The sequence below is a fragment of the Phasianus colchicus genome, chromosome 14 (assembly GCF_987193195.1).
Source record: "Phasianus colchicus chromosome 14, bPhaCol1.hap1.1, whole genome shotgun sequence".
In the NCBI taxonomy this organism is placed as follows: Eukaryota; Metazoa; Chordata; class Aves; order Galliformes; family Phasianidae; genus Phasianus; species Phasianus colchicus.
This window is the reverse complement of record NC_143449.1, coordinates 7,037,963-7,060,481: the sequence shown is the minus strand read 5'-3', so window position 1 is coordinate 7,060,481 and position 22,519 is coordinate 7,037,963. Positions and strand designations below refer to the sequence as shown.

The 22,519-nt window shown below is 40.1% G+C and overlaps 1 protein-coding gene across 4 annotated transcripts in view; it reads left to right on the top strand.

Moving 5' to 3' along the window:
• The window catches only part of DCX (doublecortin), a 124,770-nt gene that overhangs the window by 82,415 nt on the left and 19,836 nt on the right, over positions 1–22,519 (top strand). For all 4 annotated transcript variants that reach the window (XM_090150092.1, XM_090150091.1, XM_090150093.1 and 1 more), the window contains exon 6: positions 21,290–21,392. In XM_090150092.1, the coding sequence (XP_090006218.1) occupies positions 21,290–21,392 (103 nt within the window). The remainder of the gene's footprint in view (positions 1–21,289; positions 21,393–22,519) is intronic.

Genomic DNA, 22,519 nt, shown 5'->3' with positions numbered 1-22,519 from the left:
GCTGTGCTACTTAGCACAGGGTGAATCATAACAAATGTGCTGGGTCTTGGAAACTATTAAAAAAAACCTCTAGGAGGCAAACATCTAGTGCTATATTCACCTAGTTCACCACAGTTGGCCATTTTTTCCTCCTTCTTACTCCAGATTTATATAAGATTGGTAGACTGAAGAGTAAGTTGAAACAGTATTTGGCCCTTGAACATCAGTAATATATATAGTCAACTATATTATTCATAAAATAATATTAATCTCTGTAAACAATAAATATTTGCTTTGTGGGGAGATGCTACAATGACTCCTCTTGCTTTCTATCCATCCCTTTTTCCCATGGAATAACCAAAGATATGAGTATATAAGTATGCAATCTATCAGAGCGTGAGGCTTGGATTTTTTTTTATATGTATTTACACAGAAGAAAGGAAAGGTATGTAAGGAGGTTGTAATGATACACTAACTTAATGCAAATTATTTGACTAATGTAATGGAGTAAAAAGAAAACAGTGGAAGAGGAGCCAAGTGGTTTTCTTGTAGACTGCAGGAGGGAAGTTGAGTGCATCTGGAATGCAGCAGTGCAGAGGGAAAATCTTTGTAATTGAACTGGCATTTGGCAAAAGAAGTGTTGTGGCAAATTTGCATCAAAATAAAGGTGGTGTCGAGATGAACTCAAATTTAGTAATCATGGGTGCCAAGTGGATGAATTTAAGTTAAAAGTTAAGAATTGTTTTGATTACTGTGGTTATTCTGGGTTCCTTGTTCAGATCGTCCCAGCAGGCAGCATAAAAGATTAAAAATTTTAATGTAAGGATGGTGATAGAGAAAGACATTCTCTGCTGCGGGAAGTCTACAATGGGAAGTTCACAAAATGTTGATGAAATGGGAAGTACTCCCAGTTCAGTTCAATACAGGACGCTCAAGTTTTTTAGTCCTCAAAAAATGGCTGCTAGTTGGCATAAATAGATTTATGCCTCAACAAAGTAGAATTACTTTGGATAAATGGATTTTTTAATTCAGGGGATAAAAAATAGCACCTTCCAGAACAAATAATTAGTCAGGCATAAGAGTATTTCAGGCACCTCATGGTTGGGTAAGTTATTCAACAAAGAGTGAGTTGAGAATCGAGGGAAAGCAAGTACATTTAGAGAACAGCATCAAAGATCGCAGTGTTGCATATGGGTAAAGCTGCATCCTCAGTAAGCACATTTCTGGAGCTGCTCAGATGCATTACAAAGAAGCATATGTAGTTGTCCTCCTTTTGCAGATAGGAAGTGCTCACGTGGATTCTCAGGTTGTCCAAGTGCCCTTCTCTCATTCATCTCCAAACACCCTCAGTCTGTTTGGCTTGTTGAGGTCACTCTGCAGGTAAGACAGCTAAGAGATGACTTCAGTATCCTCCACTCTCCAGTGATTCTTTCCCACATCTTTCTCTCTTTTCCTGCTAATGTAGAGTTGTTCCCTACAGTACATGGAAGGTTTATTTCTATTTTTCCTTGTCAATTAAATTAAACTCCCAACTGCACTGTGTCAAACTCCTGCAGTATGTGAATTCCATACCTTTTCAAAATTGTCCTTCCTGGATAAAGCATATAAGCAAACTTCATTTATCATGTAAGGACTTTGGGGAAAGGGCAATTAATCTCAGTTTATCCCTGGAGGACTGTGAGGTGGAAGCAAGTTTAAAGGTGTGAATAGCTGAAATAACTTGATTTTTTCACAGCTCTGAAATGAACAAAGAATTCCTTATGGAAAAGAGGCATGCATGGAAAATAATACAAGAGGAAAGAAGAGAAGAGGAAATGGGCTGGTGGCCTCAAAGCTGGGTTTGCTATTTGCCCTAGTGTGGTGAGGTAGGAGAGCCTCTTTTCTGCATCATCAGTCTGTCAAGGTTTGAAAGACCAGCAGAAAGAAAAGGAAATGGGCTAAAAGAGACACTGCTGCTTTTTCAGTACCCTTTGCAAACATAGCTGCTTATTAGCTATTACACAAGAATCATGGAAGATATTTTTCAAGCGTTTTTTTGCTGGTAAGGTTGATGGCTTTGACTTATACTGGGGGCATTTGGATGCAAAGGGAATATCCTGGCCTTCCTGCCAGTGGGAATGGTTGGATTTTGCACTCCATATGGCCCTGGCTGGTCTTCTGAGCCACTGTCTGCTCACCCACAGTAGGTGGGGAGAGGATATCTACTCTACATCTTTGCATTTTCATGGTATGTCTTTGGAACTTTGTGTGTCTTCCTTAGCAGTGTGTGGCTGTTGCAGTGGATGGCAGGGAACAAGCAAGCTGGGCTTACCTTCAGTAAGATACTGGAATGCTGTATCTTAGCTAAACTCAGTCAGTTTAGTATCTGTGCTCTTCCAGCCAGAGAGCTGAAGCTCATCTAGACATGGTCCTGGTTACTAGTAGGACTGTGGAAGGGATCTTGAGCCTATTCTCAGTCTGCAGTTACCACTGTGGGATGGGCTTTGTTCTTCAGTTTGCCCATGAGGTTCAGATTCTGTGATTCATTGTCCCAAGGGACTTCTGTGGCCATCTGCTTCTGGTGAATTGGGTTTCTGTATGCTAATCCATCCTTCTGTAACCTGTGAATTTGATCTTTGTTATCTTGTGTTCTGCTTTGGGAATGTCAGGAATTAGAAAAGAAAAGAAAAAGGTGTAAGAGTGTTGCTTGTGCGAGCTGCAGCATCACTGCACACCCTTTTTCTTTTCTTTTTTCCCCTTTTCTTTTTCTTTCCCCCTTTTCTCCTTTGGAGTGCAAATTCGAGGTATTGGCTTGGATTTGCAAAACTGCAGATAGTTCCTAAGAGGTCTCCTTCTACTTTGAGTGCTGAGGCACTGGCTGAGATCAGCTAGATCTGAGTGCTACCTAGATCTAATAACCTCACAGCAAGGGCCAGCACATTTACGAGCAGCTTTCCCTAGTGGCCTATTAATGCTTGGATCACTTGATGTTGAAGAACCGTCAATAGCTTTCTGTTTCTGTTCTGTCTGTTGTGTTTCCCTGGGCATGGTTGAGTGGTGACTGCAAAGATGGTAACTTTTTCCCTTACATGGAGTCAGAGAGATGAGTGTACGGGTGTGGGTTTCTTTTGTTAGTTTACATAAGTCTACTTTGAGGTGTGTTGGGAAGAGGATGCATTTTGTACAGCTAAAAGTAAATACGTCTGAAATTAGTATATTATATTTCTCTAAGGGAAAACAGGCTACAAGTTATGAGTTAAATTGGAGTGGAATATTATAAATGGGATTTGAGTAAAAAAAAGTAACTCTGCAAGTATACTGTTTTAAATTTTTTTGTTAATTCTAATTTTTTTTTTTTTTCCAAATACTTTAAATCATGAGTCTTTAAAAGCACTGATGGTATCTGTAAACAGTTAAGCACTTCCTGATAGGAACTAATTTGATAGCACAGCAACTTAAATGGCTACTTTGACCTCTGGTCCTTGAAGATTGGATGGTGAAATTATCTTGTAGTCAGTTCCTCAGTAATATTTTAAAAAATGTATTTTTTCAGGATGTGAAATTTGCTTCATATAGGCACATAGATGTGCAAACATACATACATATGTACAGCCTTGCAGACATGCACTTCAGTGTGCTTTCAGAAAGCAATTTGTGGAATTAGCTTGGATTATGAAAATTGGCAGCTGAAACATCTGACTTCTCCATGTATTTATTCTTCCTGCACTCTCAAAAGCTAGAACATTCTTGGATGTGTTAAAAAAATGTGTTGCAAAGAATGTACTTTATGAATGCTTGTGGCTTTCATTGCCTGGCTTTGTGCTATGGTGCACTGCTGACAATGGCCACTCCATGGCCTGTCTTACTTCAGAGCAACAGTTCAGAAGAAGAATAATGGTAAGCTTTGGTTTATCTTTTGTGCAATATGATTTTTTCCTACTATTTTACCAAGTAATAATTTGTATTTCTATGAATAAAACTTAATGCAACAAGAAAGACTTTGGCTAGAAGTAAACATTACAAGACCTGGTTTGTAGAGGTAGGTTGCAGAGTTTGGCCCTAGATGTTATGTTTAGAAAAGCTGAGCAGTGTAAAGCTGTAGGAACGGCTGTAGGAGTTGGGAAGACGTGATATGGAGTAACTTATGTTACGTGTAGAATACGTGAGCTAAGAAACCTGAAGAGATGGAGTGAAATTGCAAGCAGTGCATAGCCACAGCAGGAGCCTGGGAGAATCACTCCCTTCTGGGGACAGGAGGGAATCACACAAGTCACAAACATGCACTCAGGGCTATATGCAATCATGGGTTATTAGGCACCATTGCAAAAGCGAAATGCTAGAGGAGCTGGTACAAAAAGTGCAATAAAATATGTATTAGCATGATGAAATATGTATTGGAACGAATGCTAAGTGGGATAAGCGTGACTCTTAAGTGAAACAAATCTGGCAGGCTCTAACTTTGACTTCTGGAGAAACCACACTGCACGTTAGCCCTGTGCAGATGTTGGAGAGCTTCCACAGTGGAAAGCCTACACAAAGTGCTCTTTCTGTATGTTGACACTGTGCTTCAGAGGGGAATTTAGCAAACTTTGATTTCTTCTTCAAGAGGAAAGCAGACAGTAAGCTGTCTTGGTCTCCTGCGGAAGTGCTCATGCACACTCTATGCCATAAGGATGAATGGCCTTGACATAAAATATGTTGCATACTGTGATGGTCTTTACTATGGCAATCTTTTCAGAAAGAAAGGATAGGAGAAATATTTTCTGTAATTCATTCCCATTCCTGCACATTGAGGAAACTGCAGAAAAAATAAGGCATGCCCAGAACTTGTCCTGCTCATAAGAGCTCAGTGCCATACTCTACTCTGACTTATACATAGAATCATAGAATCATTAATGTTGGAAAGATGGTCAAACCATCATCCTATGCCTGTGACCTCTCTAGCCTGTGTCCTTCAGTGCCATATCTACTCTTTCTGAACACCTTCGAGGACGGTGACTCCACCACCTCCCTGGGCAGCCTGTTCCAGTACCTCATCACTCTTTCTGAGAAGAAATTTTTCCTAATATCCAACCTGAACCTCCCCTGATGCAACTTAAGGTCATTGTCTCTGTCCTATCACTAGTTATCTGGGAAAAGAGGCCAACCCCCAGACATCTTGGAACATCTTTAACGTTTTCCACTAAATGATGAGAGGAACAGATTTAAAATCCTCGGTTTCACCAAAGTCATTAGAGTTGCTTAGGGCATAACGGAGGCAATATCTTTGGATCATTCAAGACACTGCAATTCTGTGAATGCAAAGAGAATTCAGTCCTGAGGCCCTTGTTATCAGCACAGTGGGCTGTAGCGATTCAGAAGACAGAGTTCTGAACCCTTGCCTACCAAAAATGTCCCTTGGAGAGTAAAACTATGAGGCTTCTGTTGTTGTCATGTTTCTCAGTAGCTGTTTACAATTCTAACCATAATCCTATTGTAACTATTACTAATTAGTCATACTCCTGCAAAGCATCAGGGAAGATTTTCCAGACAGAATAATCATTAATGAATCTATAATCCAGCTTTGATCACTCATTCCTTTTGAATGCCAGTAGGTGGAGTTTACATGCCAAGATTTTCTGAATAATGAAGATGCTGCCTCCAAGGATCCTTTGGAGTTAATGTTTTAAGTATGCATCCAGTATGTATTCTGGGCTCCTGTAGTTGTCTTTCTCCTAATTGAACACTGGGAAAAAGACACTGACAAATTGAATTGGTCTGCAGGGTTCCACACACACCTACTGAAATAAAAAGCAAGATTCTCTGCTTTTGGAGGACATTGAAGCAATGAGGTAGAAGTACTTGCAAATCAGACAGCCTGCTACCTCAGACACTCACACAAATGGCTCAAAGTGACCGACAGAGATTTGAACCCTAATCATTCTGCGCGTTGGTTTACTGCACTGCAACATTTTGCAATGTCAGCATCTGACATCAATTATTCAGCAAATAATTATGGTCAGCTCTGACAAGGCAAAATATAAATCTCATATCTGGTGAGGCACGAATGTCAGAATACTGTCTGTAAGACAGCTAAGGGCTGCGTAAATTGTAATTAAAAGCATTTAATTTAAATTAATCGTCATTAGGAACATCATTATGTCCACATACAAATTGCTTCAGTGTAATTGTCACAGTTGTAAGTAATTAGTTATTTAGTTACTAAACAGCTTTTTGTCAGGGACAAACTGTCTAAGAGATTATCAACTGGGTGTCTATTTGTGTATCTGTCACATGTATATGGATGGAATTAGATGGAACTTGCTGTTCTTGCCCCCACATATGCTGTAGAGAGGCACCAGCTCAGACATACCCCATAGCTCCAAGTAAGTCCTTGTGCAGAGATGTGTGGATACTATCTTGATGTTCAGTAATTTATGACAATATGATTGTAGAGAACAAGAGCCAAAATGAATCAGATTTGAATTTCCAAGGGACAGAAGTGTTTTAGTCACAAATGGCACCTGTTTCAGCCTTATACCTGTCTTATGGCATGAGCGTATATGGGAAAAGTCTAGGTTTCATACAGTCATTGTTTTCTGATCAGGTTACCAATGAAATTTGTGCGTGGACGTGTGTGTTGTGATGCCCATAGGAAAACTGCACATTGCAGAAGCCTGGAGCTATATCCTGTCATCAACAGTTCTCTGATGGAGACGGGATGATGTCTTCCAGTGGTCAAGTGGTGTCAACCACTAAATTACTGAAATTCTTTCCTTCAGATCTCTTGATTGCTGTGGGGATTTGGGGTCTGATCCAATGTGTATTGAAGTCAGTGGTGAATTTTCCCACTGACCTCTGTGTGGTCAGAATTATACCTGCTGCAGAGGAGTGAAGGATGTGGTAGATGTTGGCTTCTGCTGAGAGAAACCTGGCCTGAATCTAAAGAGACTGAGAGCAGTTGCTGCAAGACTCAGCTTAAAAAAGGAATGATTTACTCCACTGCCTCAGGATACAATGCCACAAATGCATGAAAGAAATTAAATAGCACATGGGAGCTGAGTAAAAATTGTCTTAAGTGGGCATGAATGCTTGAAACGGATGTTCAATAATATTGTTTAAAATTAGAAACTTCTAATTGTTGGAATGCTCAAATAATTTATACTGTTTCTTCTAATTAGCATAGTAAAGATTTGCACCGAATCCATTGCTAATCATATAAACTCATGATTTTGATAAAGTGAGTAGCTCAGGGCATAGCTAATTTTATTGTCATGCTTCCATTTGCTATCATTCATTAACCCTCAAATGGCAAGTTGGTCTTTCTCATCTAAATGAGAAAGTAATATTCATCTTCATAGTGGCTATAGCTGTGAGTGGAAAATAAGAATAAAATGAATACATATACAATCTAAACAACTCTCTTCATGTGTGCTTGTATGCTACCTGCTGGAAAAGAGCCAGGTTCTCATCAGCACAAGCAAAATTAGATCTGGTGCAAAGAAAGTTTGTATTAAATGACATTATACTTAGTAATGCCTATAGCTTAATACGCTACCCCAGGAACCACAATATGTAACAACACTGCTCCTTGCAGCCCATTGTCTTATTCATTTAAAAGCACATCTCACACTGTTTAAACTGTACACACTTATTGCAGCAGCTATCAACCACTGAGAGCATGATATCTGAAATTCAGGCCTGATGATCTCATGGGTCCTATTATTATCAAAGGTAAGTTCAAAGACCAAATTCTGACACTACAATGGATAAGACATCCATCATCACAATTACAGGAGACACAAAGTACTGAATAAGCACCACTAGGGTTTCTGCAGACATGTCTAAGACAGAATCAGTGTATATCACTAGGGCAAGGTGGAAAGGCTTGCAATATTGATGCCTTATTTTTCATTTGATATAGATAAGCAAGGCATCTTAAAGAGGATTACAGGAATAATGACTTGGTCCATAAGATTCAACTTCTCTCTTTTCCATTTACGTTCTGAAAAGAATAAAAGTCTGTTCAGGAAAATACCAGAACCTTCATTTACCAACTGCTGGCCCAAATTTTACATCTGGAAGCTAGAATAACACCAAAACCCACTTTTGTCTTAGAAGTCAATGTCATCTTGCAAAAAAATGCTTTGTTATGTGATCATTTGGTAGTCCTTAAATAACTGTACATTGATAAAATCTGGGTCTGCTTCCAACAGAAGAAGTTTGGATGTTAAATAGCATCTCTCTAAGCTGATAGTAACCAGGAGAGGTCAGTTTGCATGCTGCTACCAGGATGCTCTGCATTAGAGAGCTGCCTGCTGCTCTCCCAGGAATGTGGCTCCCAAGCAGCATGGTCTTGCAGCTGGCAAGAGCCCTGTGCAGAACAGGTTCTGTGTGCCAAACACTGATTTCATTCATCAAATACCAACCAAATAAAAGAAGTGACTTCATGCAACGCAGGGGAGGGTCAGTGGCTATAGAACCAAGTCAGATAGCCAGGGAAAATGCTTCTGAGTGAAACCTTTTATGGACAGGTCAACTCAGAAGAACAAATTTACTACTTGCGTAGGTAACACAGAACACTGAAAAGTAGCAGCAATGAAAAATATCTTATTCATCAGCTAAGGCTAATCTTCAGAGTGTTTTTTTTTTAATCCAAGAAGCTGCCTTGGAGCAAAAACGATATAACGGTGTGTATTATGTGTTGAAGAAGAAATGAAATATTTAGACTGACTAAAAAAAACAAAAATCTTTTAATATTACTTCAGCACACTTGAGCTCAAGATAGGACAGTAAAAGAAAAATGCTTGTTAAATCACTCCAGTGTGCAAATATTATAATGGATTTGGTGTTCCAAGAATTGACTGCACCAGCGTGCTAATTGTCAGTATATTATTTTTAAAGGATATTAATAAGGAAAAGAAAAAGGTCAGGTGGTTTCGTACAGTGACATCTTAGTGAGCTGACACCACCTTCCCTATGGAAATGTATCTTCTGGGCTGAACAGCATTTCTTCAGAGATGCCAAGGAAAATATAGCAAATATATTGTAGGAGAACTCAGAGAAGTGGTCTTGTTACAATTACCTCTCCATTTATTTCTGCTCTCATGTGTGTCTGAAAGGCTGTGTCTCTGTAGCTCATTTTGAAACCGACTGGAATTACAGACATTTGATGTTTCTTAAAAAAGCCCAGCCCACGCTGTCTGAACTGGATGTGTGTTAGAGTGCTGGAGCAAACGGAAAGCACACCACTCTGAGGATAGAGATCTCCTCAGGAGAGGCTGATATTGCTGGATTACCTGTCAGAAATGATCTGAGATGAAAGGAGAAGGGAGCAAAGGGAAGCTATAAAGCATTTGAGGTGGGGAAAAAGAAAAATAAAATGCAAAGTTCTGGAGGTGCTGTCAGTATATTTAATCAAGGAATAAAGTCAGATGGATGCCTTGTATAATTCTTCTGACTTTGGTAGATTTTTATCAAGAGGCTTTTCTGGCATTACAGATTCGGCCCTTTTGTTTACATTTCATTTCATAGCTGTATCTTGCGGTTTTTTGCAGTGCCTACATATGAGTTTGTGTATGAGCAGCATGTCCACCATAAACAGGCAGCAAGCCTTGCCTCTTCCTTGGCATCCACAGTAATTAAAAACAAAAACAAGCAAATGACAAAACTATCTGCATCTTTTAGCTGATATAAGGTATCATCAGCTCTAACAGAAGGTTATTTAATGTCCCTTTGTTTAGTTAGTAGTTGCAAAGTTACTGATCTCCACAGTCACAACGAGGGTTAACAACTGGTGCTTTGACCCAGGGCTCTTGGGTGCACACATGACATCAGCATCTAACTCAAAATCTGTAAGAAAGAAGAAATGCTTTATTTTCTGGAGGGATGAGGAAAGAGTCTTGCCAGGAGGAAATATTTGTAACATCTGTCCCTGGAATTTGAAGGCTGCTGCAAGGTACTCTCTGGGCTCAGGACTGTCTCACAGCACAGTGCTGCAGAGAAGAAAAAGCTCCATACAGTCCCTGCTAGTGGCAGTGGCAGCAGGGAGAAGCCCTGTGTGTGTGGATACTGGGCCTGTGTTCTTTGCCTCAGCAGAAAGGATCCATTTGTCGTGGAAATTACACAGTCTGTCTAGAGGGGTGGGAAAGAGATGGAGAGTGGATGATATGTGAAGAGCTGATGAGTTCATGCAGCAAAGGAGAAGAGAGGAAAAAGTCCAGATGTGTTTCTGCAGTTCAGATGAGAAGAGCAGTACCCAATTATCCCAGCACCCGTGCACAAAGGGAATGTAAATGGGCATAACCATCTGCAACCAGCTGATGTGTGAGCTCATACAGTCACCCGGCACCTGCAGAAGAGGAACTTGCTATTTCTTACAGATTGGGAAGGAAACAGATGTAGTTTTGCTCCTAAGTTTCTGGCCATCTCGTTTCTCTCGTCATGTGTCTCTTGGGGGAATCTTCCAGCAATTAGTTTCTAATTGCTTCAGTAGCTTACAGCTCATTTTATGAGAAATACCATCCAAATGTAATGGCTCTTGCATGTTTCAGAGCAGAAATTAATTGCATAATATTTTTTAGCCCCCCTCTTCTTCCTGCTCCCCTTTCCTCCATCACATAACACTTTATATTTTGAAAAGAAAGATAGAACATTACAAAGGAAGGTGTTTTATCACTCAGTATCCTGCCACTGTCGCATGCTAATCTTTACTGTACTGATGCAATTTGAACATTACTGCCAAAATCAGTGTGGATCCTTTAATAGCTCTCCCAGGTGCTGTTCAGCTGGGGCAAGACGGCTTTAACCTTCTGCCTTTAGGAATCCCCTTGGTAAATCAGCAGCACCTTGGGATCATCTCCAAATGAAATTTGCCTGCTACACAGCAGCCAGGAGACGTGATAGGATTATAAAGCAGGACTATTTTTTCACTGCAGAAATGCTTGAACTCACTCCAGACAATTATGCAGACTGCCATTTTACACACCATCTATTTCAGTATTCCTGCATCAATTATTCCTTTAACATTACTGCATGCTAAGCTAGAACTTGCCATAGGTCTATAGAATTGTAAGAGATGGGACATATTTCAAATTAAAAAAAAAAAAAAAAAGCACTTTCATTTGAGAGGCTTTGGGACACTCATTTCAGCAGCCTTTCTGTATGTTCTGTGCAAAGTACTTTTTATCTCTCAGCCTGCTTAACATTTTTAATTTCTACCCTAATATGGTTTAATTCAGGACATAATGCTGAATTTTCCATGACTCTCTTAGCTGTCAGCTGAATTGAAAAGACCCATTTAATTAGAAAAAAATAATAGCTTTATCCAAAGATTAACAGAAATTAGAGTGAAAACAAAATTGTTCTGATAGAGGGGGCATATGCATTTGCATTAAATTCAGGAAATCTCCCAAAACACAAAGAACATGTTTAGAATTGTAATTAAGGAAGAAATTCTAACTCACTGAAAGAACAGCTTGATGGCAAATGTTACTTTCCCTTAGCTTTAATGTAGCATGTTACAATTTTTAAAGGACACCACTTTTAATTCCAATTAATCTCGAAAATTAGCAGTGTAATAAAGATCCTTGCAAGCACTGGATTTTAACAAGTCAAAATGTCCTAAGGAAATTTTTTGAAATATTTTAACTGTTGAGCCAAAGCTTCAATGCTTATACGTGGGGTAAAATGCAAAGCCAGCTACATACACAACCAGATCCCCTTCAAGAATTGGGCTGACTGGGATCCATAGCCTGCAAATAAAGTTGCAGCTGGAGGACAGGACAGTTCATTTATTATCAGGTTTTGGAGGTCTGTATTAGGAAGGGTGACTTGAAGGTCCGATACTTCTTACTTGTGTCTTTTTTCATTAACGTAGTCTGCAGTGAAAAATATTAACTTTTTTATATTCCCTTTGGGGAAAAAGTATTTTGGATTTTGCAAATGTTGAACAAAACAGAGAAGGGCCTGTATAAAATATAAGCTCAGTGACACATCCAAAAATCAGTTAATGGACAAAGTATCTTTAGATACAGTGAAAACAGCAGGCGTGCTTTTGAAAGAGACTGTAGCTGGAGACTGAGACCAAGCAACTCAGTGGAGAGGCTGAGATACAAGTGTGTGCATGAGGTAAATCGACAGAATAGTCTTGTCTGACCAGAGAAGATTTTTAATTGCAACTGAGCGAAAGTTCATCTTCCCCTGGAAAAAATCACATTGCCATAGTCCTAATCAATATATGTTCTCTACTTGACATGCCGGGGAAGACGAGGTTATCTGTAGAGAAGTGTGTTAGTGTGCTGCTGCCACTGTGCTGGGAAAAGTGCAGCCAGCTTAAAACCTGCTGCCTTCAAAGTCAGTGGTGATGCCTGACTTGAACTGAAGTGTCCTCAAGCTCTCCTGATGTGCTAATAATAATGGCAAGTCTGATGCTGATTTTACTGTAGTGCTTATTGTGGAAGGAGGCTACTGATGTCAGCAGGACACACGACAGTGTCAAATAGCTACAGTTCTCAGGCTGCCTCAGTGAGAAAAGCACATCCACTTGTTGCATGGAAACCAAATCTGTTTGTATTATATATGATTCCCTTTGTCACTCTGAGTGATTATCACAGACAGAACTTCCTATCTTGTGTCATCATATACCACATCACAGAGGGGCTGTAGGAACAAATCCTGCTATTTTGTACACCTGTATAATCCTTCATTTTGCCAGAACTTTATTCTGCCTGAAGGCACCGTGCAGGGATGCCATCCCCTGCTTCCATGGCTATATAGTAGGTGATAGTTAGGCAGAATGGGGTTGCAAGAGCAATGGACGTATCCCCATAAACTGGAAATGCATGAATAAATCAGTTCTGTCCCCCTGTGAAAGTTCATCTGCAGTCACTATAGCTGCAGTGCTGGGCTGAAGTCCCTCACTATATCCAGGTGAGTAAAACTTCACAAATGAATCTCTTTTTTCTATCTGGCCAGTGTACAATACTTTGAAATGTTTGGGCTGAGAATTAAGCTCTTGATGCATCTAACCATGAAATAATTAACTGGTGGAAGAATTTTTACGTAGTGCTGGCTGGTAAGAGAAAGGAGAAGAAGCAAGGACGTTTATATGACATTGAGGGGCAGAAAAGACACCCTTCATAGGGCATCCATCTAGCAGGTAAGGAAAGCAGAGAAGTCATCCTAGTCTTTTAAGCAGACAGCGCACACTGCATGTGTGTGTGGGAACAGCTTTAACAGCAAAAATGGTTGTATTTCCTCCGTGCCATTCAGCTTCCAGCTGAGTCTGCAGGCAGAGGGGTGGATATGCTTATCTCCTCATTCACCAGGTAGGCATGGAAATAAGGGAGTGTATGGAGAAAAGAGCTCCTTAGGGAGGAGCTCAGCTGCAAGACTAAGTAAAGGCTTGGCTGTTGGTCTCCTCCAGCCCCTCAGATCTTGCTTACAAGAAGAAAGTTCATAGCGAAGCTTTTCACTGCATTGGGCCTGTTGGTTGGCTAATTGTAGTATTATTTCTGTGCTCTCTGACGATGGTGCAGTTGCTTGTGGGCATGCATCCAACCCATTCAGTCCTGCTACATGGGTTTATGTTGCTGGGGTTTTTGAGTCTTTTGTTTTTTAATCAGGGTGAGGATCTATTTACCAATATCTCTCTACCACAATCAGTACCATTGTTACAGTTAAATGAAATCTTGCACAAAGCTGAACAGCCTTTCTCTTGTATGAAGACATGCACAATAGGATCAGCGACAACTATAGGTTTTTAGGAGCTTGTTGCTGGAAATCTCATTAACTGGAAATTTCAGCCCATTGTTTTTTCAGCCTGACCTTGAGTAGGCTGACTGACAAAGGATGCCATTTTGAGCAGCATTGCTTGACTTTGGCCATGTAATCGTTCTACTTCCAAAATCTCTGATGCTCTTTTTTAAGTCCAGAAGTATGGTTTCCTCTCAAAAGTTATGAGAAGGAATGATTAGCAATAATGTTCTAAGAATTCTCTGGATTATTAAGTGCTCTCTGTGGGGGCAACTTGCATTAGAAATCCTTCGCCATCTTCGTCTGTTAACTAGGATGCCTGATTTTATGGTTCTCTGAGTGGAGAAGGGATAATTTTTTTATATATTGATATTGATGGGTGGGCTGCTCATGCCGCTGCCCTGCACAGCACATTTGTCCTTTATGTAATACCATTAGGAATTCAAGAAAAGCCTTTCTTCTAGGTAAAAAAAATGAACAGCCCGAATTTCTGTCTCATAGTCTGCTCCATATGTATAGAGAATGAGGATAACAAACTAACCTTTCTACCAGGGGCTAATTGGATTTCACATGGTTTGGAAGCACCACTGATTCACCAGCTATATTAAATTCACTTTTAATGTTCCTACTGGGTAGCTTGTCTGGCTATTGTCCTTCCCATCCCTACTTTTTATTCTGTTCTATTTTGAACTGCTCTATTTCCAATACTTAAATAAACACATACTTGGTGCTGCAGCCCTTTTGAGAGCAGCAGTTCTTCTTGCTTGAAGCATTACAAGCTGTTCTGTATATACATGCATGAATATTTCTTACTCCATTTGAATAAGCATCACAAAATGAGTCCAAATAATGCATATTGGTTAGAAGTTGGTGTCTCTACTCTGCTTCAGTCACAATATAATAAAATATTCCAAGTGGCCATAAAGCTCTCATAATCAACATGCTGTACTATGCAGCCTAATGGAGAAATACATGAGAGAATACAAGAGAAAGCTGAGGTCTATGACTACCATTTTAAAGGATGGAAGTCTCACTTCAGGCTTTTACAGAGTGAGCAAATTAAGTGTGCTGAAATGTAGATGGTGGAGATGATTTTGCTTCCCCTCACAACGTGCGCTGCATTGCGAGGGGCCAGCATGACCCTGCTTGTGACAAGCTTCTACAAGGGTGTCTGGCACAGAGCAGAGATGGAGGAACAGATGACGAAGTCCCCTTCTCTTACTGCAGGGTATCTCAGAGAGGGTCCCCCAAGGCACTATAATTGCATTTGCATCCCTGGTCTGGGCTGGCATGCTGGAGTGCTCCCAGCCCATTTGTGGATACCAACATCCATGCTTTTCCTGCTCATCTTTCTATTGCTTATCCGTTTTAAGCAGCATTTTTTCCTAAAAACAGATAAGTAATTTTCTTTCTGTGAATGCAAATGTGGAATCTATTGAGTGGGCGTGTGCATGCTTTATGAAATAATCGAATCCAAACATCCCTTATTTTTAAATGCAGGAAACCCAAATCTAATAACATGTAAATCAATTCAGTATCTGCTTTGGGCTTGCATTCTTCAGACTGTTACAAAAAAAACCCACCCGTATTAAGTGCTGTGCATTCCAGTATTAACATCTTTATTTTCCTTTATGTCTGTTTAACCATTAAGTCTGAAATCTTTTTCTTTCTGGACATGTGGTGAAAAGCTTGTCAGAGAAGAGAAAGCAATTCATTTAAAATCCATTCAGCATGTCCATTCATTCCTGATATTCACTCTGACACATGACCTTGCTGAGTCTTCTTGTGGACAGGCCTGTATATGTTTGGTTGCTGTACCATGCTTTTTTGCTTGCGAGCACACAACTGATTAATTGTACAGCAGGGCTGCCTTTGTGATTTAGGGTTGTGGTTATTCAGACATGAAATAAACATACCACTGCCAATTTGACTTTGAGTGTAGGTGTTGGAGTATAAGTAAGTCCATTGGATTTCCCATTTGAGTTTAAACTGAGTTAAAGCACAGTTTAGTTATGTTCTCACCTTAGTAAACTCCCAGTGCCTGTTTAGCTGCTTCTTCAGCTCCACCTAGCACTTGAGTGTTGAAAGAGAAGGGACATCAGCAAGCATCTGAAATGCATTGTCTTCAGCTGACAGATGGTCAGGTGTATTCAATTTTATAGCAGTTAGGAAAGTACAGTCAAAAATGCCTTAGAAAATGCATTTCTTCCCTTTATTCTGCTCTTAATAGGCTTTATGTGTGCATAGCATGCAAATTGGATTCTACAGCCTTTCTGGCCTTAAAAGAAACTGTTTCTGAAGACAATTTTCCCACACTCAACTCTGGAGGCTTCTAAGCTCAACTAGTATGATGATTTTAAGAAATCGAATAGACATCTCTTCTCTTTGAGCACAATTTTAGATCTGCAGAAAATTAAGGAACAGTTTGGAGATGCCTATCACTTTCTGTTCTGCCATCTAAATTCCTAGCAAGAAGGTTATTACAGAGGGAAGAATTATTATTTTTTTTATGACTAAGGGAGAAAGGAACAGAAGAAATCTTGCCCTGGCTCTCCTACCCTAAGACTTACACAGAATCAAGCAGTTGGTTAAAGATAGAAGTCCTGAGATGGGATATGGTCAGCCCCTAAGTCAAACCTGTGATTGTGTCATTCCAAATAACCTTTGCCAGATCTCTGCTAGCCATTTAAGCAGAGGTCTTTGCTCATTCCACAACATAAGGAAAAGATGGAAAATCTGAGGGCAGGAGTACGTACATAAATCACTGTTCTGAATAATCACCAGCTACAGCATCTGACCACTTATCTTTCAGCCTGACCTGGCTCTGTCAAGCTAAAAATAGGAACCTTTAATAAAGGCATTTCTCAGAAAGGTGAAAAAGACAGTTCAGTTAACCCTCCTGGTGATGTATCACGCTTCATAGGCACTCTCTGTGTTCTTGGCAAATGATGGTGGCCAATCCAGGCTGCTGGAGGTCTCCTGCCTAAGCGGCAGAGCTCAGTCCAGCAGTGGCAGCACCCACAATGTGGCTGGAGCCTTTGTTACTGCAGTGACAGCCTTCACTCTGCCAGTAGTAGAGGGACAGAGAGGCAACACATCAGCCATGTGTACTCTTCAAACTGTCATTCTGCAGGTTATGAAAGGGAACAAAAAGTGCTTGTTTAGCATAACACCCTTAGAAAGCTCAGGAGGTTCTGCACTGACATAGATTTTCAGTCTTTTGAACTGTAATACTTTTCAGTTGTTTCATTTATTACTGAATTGCAATTTTGAAATTCTGCTGCCTTGTGGAGGATGGTAGGAATAGCTGGTTATTCAGCTGCACACCAATATCCTGTATATTGACCACTCCTTTTCCAGGCAAACTAAGAATATCTATATTGGAGACATTTCAGCAAACTGTGAGCTCACTTCTAGCTCCATTTTGTGAAATGGTTTTTCTACAGCTGCTGTGTTAACATGAACTCGAAGGCTCAGCATCACTGCAAAGGTCATAGCTTTCCTTTCTGCAATTAAAATGGCTGCAGCAGACACTGTGCGAATCCCCTCCTGGACATCCTAACTACATTGTTCTCTCAGGAAAGGTTTTTCTAATATACACACAGAAGGATTTCATTTAATGAGGAAAGAAACCACGTTTAAAGAAAACCCAAGGAACTGTGAATGGTCTTGTGCTTCCTAAAATTTCTTGTTCTCTACTGACTTCTGTTTCTTCCCTAATATATGCTGTAAAGTTTAAAAAAAAAACATCAAAACTTGACACAAAGAAAAAATTTACCAGCAAATCTATTAGAAAGAATTACTTTGTAAGAAATAAATCTGTGCCTCATCTACTGGAGTGTGAAGGTTTAACTTCCTTTATTGGCTCTGCTTAAGCTGCAGGAAATGGAGAGAAAACATTTCATGCAATGTGATCCTTTCTATGTCAATATTATCATTTCAGTCTTGAATTTCAAATTAAATATTATCTTTCTTTAAACAAAGGCTTGGAAACCAATGTTATTTATTCTCTCTACTGTAGTTATATACACAGGTTTAATTTTCCATTATAGATAAAATTAATAATAAAATTTGCAGATTCAAAAAGACAACATCTTACTAATTTTATGGATGCCAGTGCCATTGCAAATTGTGCATGATAAGAACTATAAACACAGGTAGCAGCACAGGTCTGTGCACTAGCAGAGTGCTATCATTTTTCTGCCCTGCGCTTTAATGGGTTGATGGCTAACAGCAAAAGGAAGCATTTAAAACAATGATTTTCAGGTTGTCCACTGGGGTAATTTTTTTCCAGGGTTTTCATGGTGCTCTAGACTAATTATTGGATATAATTAGAGCAGTTGATTAGGGTAAGCTAAAGCAGAACATGTACTTTTAAAATAGTCTACAGAGCCTGAGGAGAGGCTTGTAGTATTTTTTTTTTTTCTTCCTGAGAAAATGTGAGAAAAAAGGCTTTCAAAGAGTAGAGATCAAAACATTCCTAAGGTTATTCTGGAGTCACAAAAATCCCCTGAGCCAGTTAATGCAAGGTAGAAGTTCAGTACTGCTGGGCAAAGACACCCCTGGTGTGTTTCCATACTGGCTGATCAGGTTTCCAAGCAGCTGTCCCAGCAGAGCAGCTCACAGTCCCTCTTCCCTGCTCCACGACCTGCAGGGATGTGTATGTCTGGGGCTGCTCTCCTGGTGTTTTTCGTCTCCTGCCCACATTTAGGCTTGGGAGCAGTAAGATCCAGCACTTAAGTCGCATGTTTTCACAAAGCAAGTTTATTCTAGCAACTTCATATAGACAGTGATGATCAAGGATTTAAGTTTAATAAACAAAGGGTAAATAGGAAATACTATGTACAGTGAAGAGAAGCAATGTGTCTAACTTAGAATTGCATGAAGTGACATTATTTTCTGAATTTTTAATGTTTTCCGTTGTTTGGTGAGAGAGGGGTGGGATTTTGTCTATCTTTCCTTACAACAGGAAACAAAAGAGAATGAATAAAACAAATACAGAAGTTATTGTTTCCTTAATATTAGGAGCACAACAGATGGGTTATGCAATTTATCTATCAGCCTCCAGTGCTCAGCCACTTTGCTGGTCACAATTATAAAACAAACATATTAATCTACTACCTGAAGGGACAAGGATGCAAGAAGGTGAATTGCAAGTATCTCTGCTTGACATGATATCATATTTGTCCTTGTGCATCTGTCACACTTAGACACTTGATCTGAAGGCCTCCTTGTTTGCCTGGATTTTCTTTTTGCTTGTGGTAATGGGTGGTAAAGGACAAAGTGTACCCTTTGACTGGTGACCTGGAGAGGGCGAAGGCCCCTCTGGGTTCTTTCTGACATCATCTAAAAGGCTGTGGATTTTTTGAACCCTTATGTTGTGATCTAGCTTTGCACAGCAGTTTCTATACAGAAGAGTGAGCTAAGCAAACCACCAGTCTTTTCCGTGGCATACGTATGGTACTTAGAATTCAGATGGGAATGTGGGTATTGAGCCAAACCCAATTATTTGCAAATGAATCAGTGGCACGCACCCTCAGGGAGGACTGTAATAGCAAGTGCTCGTTTGAAATGTCATCATTCTGTGGGGGAATTCTCAATAAGTGATGTGTTAACTATTTTCATCCTAATTTCAGGCAAATAGAAATTGCAGCTCCCTGAGTTTGTAAAGAAAATTCTGTCTTTGATCAATGCCATTGCAGATTTCATCTTGCACCATTTTGAAAGTCGTGCAGATGTGAAAAGGAGGCTTTTCACTAATGTTTGGCATTGTAAACAGAGCTGGCACTGTTAGTCAGTGCTTTAATTATGCATTATATTAATCAGTGTGAAATACTGAGCCCTCTTTGGATAGCCAAAAGCCTTCTTTATATTTTATTTATTAGAGCTTGAAATTAACTTTTCACAGTCCAGCTCCAATAGATCAGTAGATATGGAAATTCAGCTCTGTCTACAGTAAGTTTCTCCACTGCTGTTTCCAGGGCTCTCTCTGGTTCCTTGCGATGCGTATGACCTCTGTGAAGACCCCAGTGGCCAGACATGACAAAACACTGGACCTCAACAATCTGAGACCTCTATTATAAATGTTGGTGCCAGTACTGCAGTCATTTGCAGTGGTCTTGTGAAAAAACTGCATTTTTTTTTGTTTTGTTTGTTTTTGTTTACTTATTTCTAGCAGGTGCAGGCCTGGAGATGTCCCATGCTCGTGTGCTAGCACGTTTTTCTTCTCCTGACACAGTACTTAATCAGTAGGTGGCTGGGATGCCAGTACCTTGGGCTAAACTCTAGGCAGTCAGTTGTGTACAGGCACTCTGGTGTCCCCTGAGCCTGTGGAGGCTGTTTCTGTACTGAACACTTGCGTTTTGAACACAAAAGTTTTGATGTTGGACTTTCCAAAGTGTTTTTTCCCCTCTTAAAAGTAAGTGCTACTTTGCACTTCATGAAAGTTTTCAGAGCATTCTGTGAAGATGGAAAAGCATCATCTTCCTTTGCCTCAAAAGAGCACCTGTCAGCTTGCCAGGAGTCTGATTAATTTTCTGCAATATGCTGATGACAAATCTGGGTGTTTAAGGTTCTCCCTGAAGAGCAATGATGTGCACATTCTCCACATGTCCTTGCACTGAGATGACTTGCATTAACTTTAGGTACTGGCGATAGCACAATAGCATTATCATGAGTTAATGTGTAATTACCACTGGTTCCAGTGGAATTACCCTTAGCACAGTTATCCTGCTGCTGTTGTGTAATTGCATTCATTATTTCACTGGTAACTGTGCAAATTGCCATGACTGTACCTGTGTAAATATCAGAATATGTCATTATTCACAGTGTAGCACCTAGAAAAATGAATGTTGAATGGCCACCAGCAGTGCTGCCCTTGCTGATACAAAAAGTGCACAGCAGCGTTCCCAGTTTTTCAGGCCAACTTGCTTCACAAGTGCTGGGGGGACATAGGAAATGAGGGAAGGTAGGTGGGATGAAGGTTTCCTGTCCAGCTCTTCAGGTCCAAAGGGGTTCATAGAATCATAGAATGGCCTGGATTGAAAAGGACCTCAAAGATCATCTAGTTTCAACCCCCGTGCCATGGGCAGGGTCGCCAACCACTGGACCAGGATTCCTGCTAATGGTCTTGGAGACACCTTCTGTAGGAACATGCTGTGCCCAGCCACTCTTCTTAGCAGTCCTTGAGTTTCTAGGCTCTGTTGGTAGTGAAATACTCGTCAGCATGGGCAGTGGTGACAGCTGTGCTTACCAACCCAGCGTGGGGGCACCCTGCTTATTATTTTAGAATTAGCTCAGGAATGCCTGTGTCATTCATTAGGATGGCTAACATAGCCTGTCAGCTCCTGAAAGGATTGGAAATTCCATACTTCATTGGATTTTGCAGGGTAGTTGCATTTTTTTCTTTTCTTTACTTTTTTTTTTTTTTTTTTTTTTTTTAATTACACTGTTCCACTTGACTTGCAGGAAGCAGGACCGTGTAAGTATGGAACTGGGGAGCAGCAGAGACGCAGTGCCTTCCTGTTTAAATTTAAAATGAGCCATGTCAGAACGTTGCCAATTAAAAATAAAACGAATGACTTTGCTCTCTCTATAGGTGACCTGTCTCCACGATTTCTTTGGAGATGATGATGTGTTTATTGCCTGTGGTCCCGAAAAATTCCGCTATGCACAGGATGACTTTTCTCTGGATGAAAGCGGTAATGTTGAACACACACTGTTCTTCAATCTGTTCTTATTTGACTTCCATTCATTTGCTTGTAATAGGTAAAAGTGCCACATGCTTTTGTTCATTTCTATATGACCCAGTACATGGAATTCAGCATCCTTTTGTGACACAAAGTACAGTCAGTGGATATTGTAATTGGGCAAATGCTGGCTGGGACAGCCCATTTCAAAACAGATGGACTCCTCCACTCTACCATCATTTTTACATTAATTACAAAATCTGGTACTATATATCCTTTAAACCTGTTCAAGTTCCAATCAGACTGAAACATTTTTGAGAACTAAGCAGTAGAAGATCAATCTCTATTTTTCTACTTGGAACACAAATGCACACTCTTGTCACTCTTGTCCTTATATACACATGTCAATATTAAAAATAGGAACGAGCACAGTTAAACAGAAAAAACATTCTCTCTATTACTTTCTTCTGTTGATTAAAAAAGGAGGGCAATGTTTGTTAGGTGGGACTTGGACAGCACCATCATTTGTCCATGTCATGATAGCAACCAGAGATCTGTAACAATGTGAGAATCTTTGATCAATTAAACCACAGAATTTCTGATTTCACAGAATATGCAGAGCTTGCTTGTAGGAGTTACCCTACCTGGTAACTGTATATACCGACAGCACAGGCTGTTTGCAGTGCCTGCAAGTGCAGCAACAGTAAATGAATGCAGCTGTGACTATTTAAACTGGAAGAAAATATGGCTTCCAAACATTACCTACAAAAGCTTTTAGGTATACTGTCTAAGGAACAGAAACTACATGCTATCTTGTATACTACAGACTGGCTCAGTGTTGAAGACTTAAGAGAACTTTTGCTGTCTACCAAGAGGCAAAGCAGCCTCTAAACTTTAAACACTGCATTTTTATGACTCCTTAGCAAGGCTGGATTTATTTGATGCTGGTACTTCAGACCTGTGTACTCCAGATGAACCCATTTGGTGGTCTTGGGTATTTCAAAGTTTCCAGGGGTCAGCTGAAACTTTGCAGACAGAGAACAAAGCCTGCATCAGGCTGGTGAAGCAATCTGTAATGTGAGCTTCATATTTTATTTTAACAGTCTGCAGTTGAGTCAGCTCCACAGGGAGTTCCACAT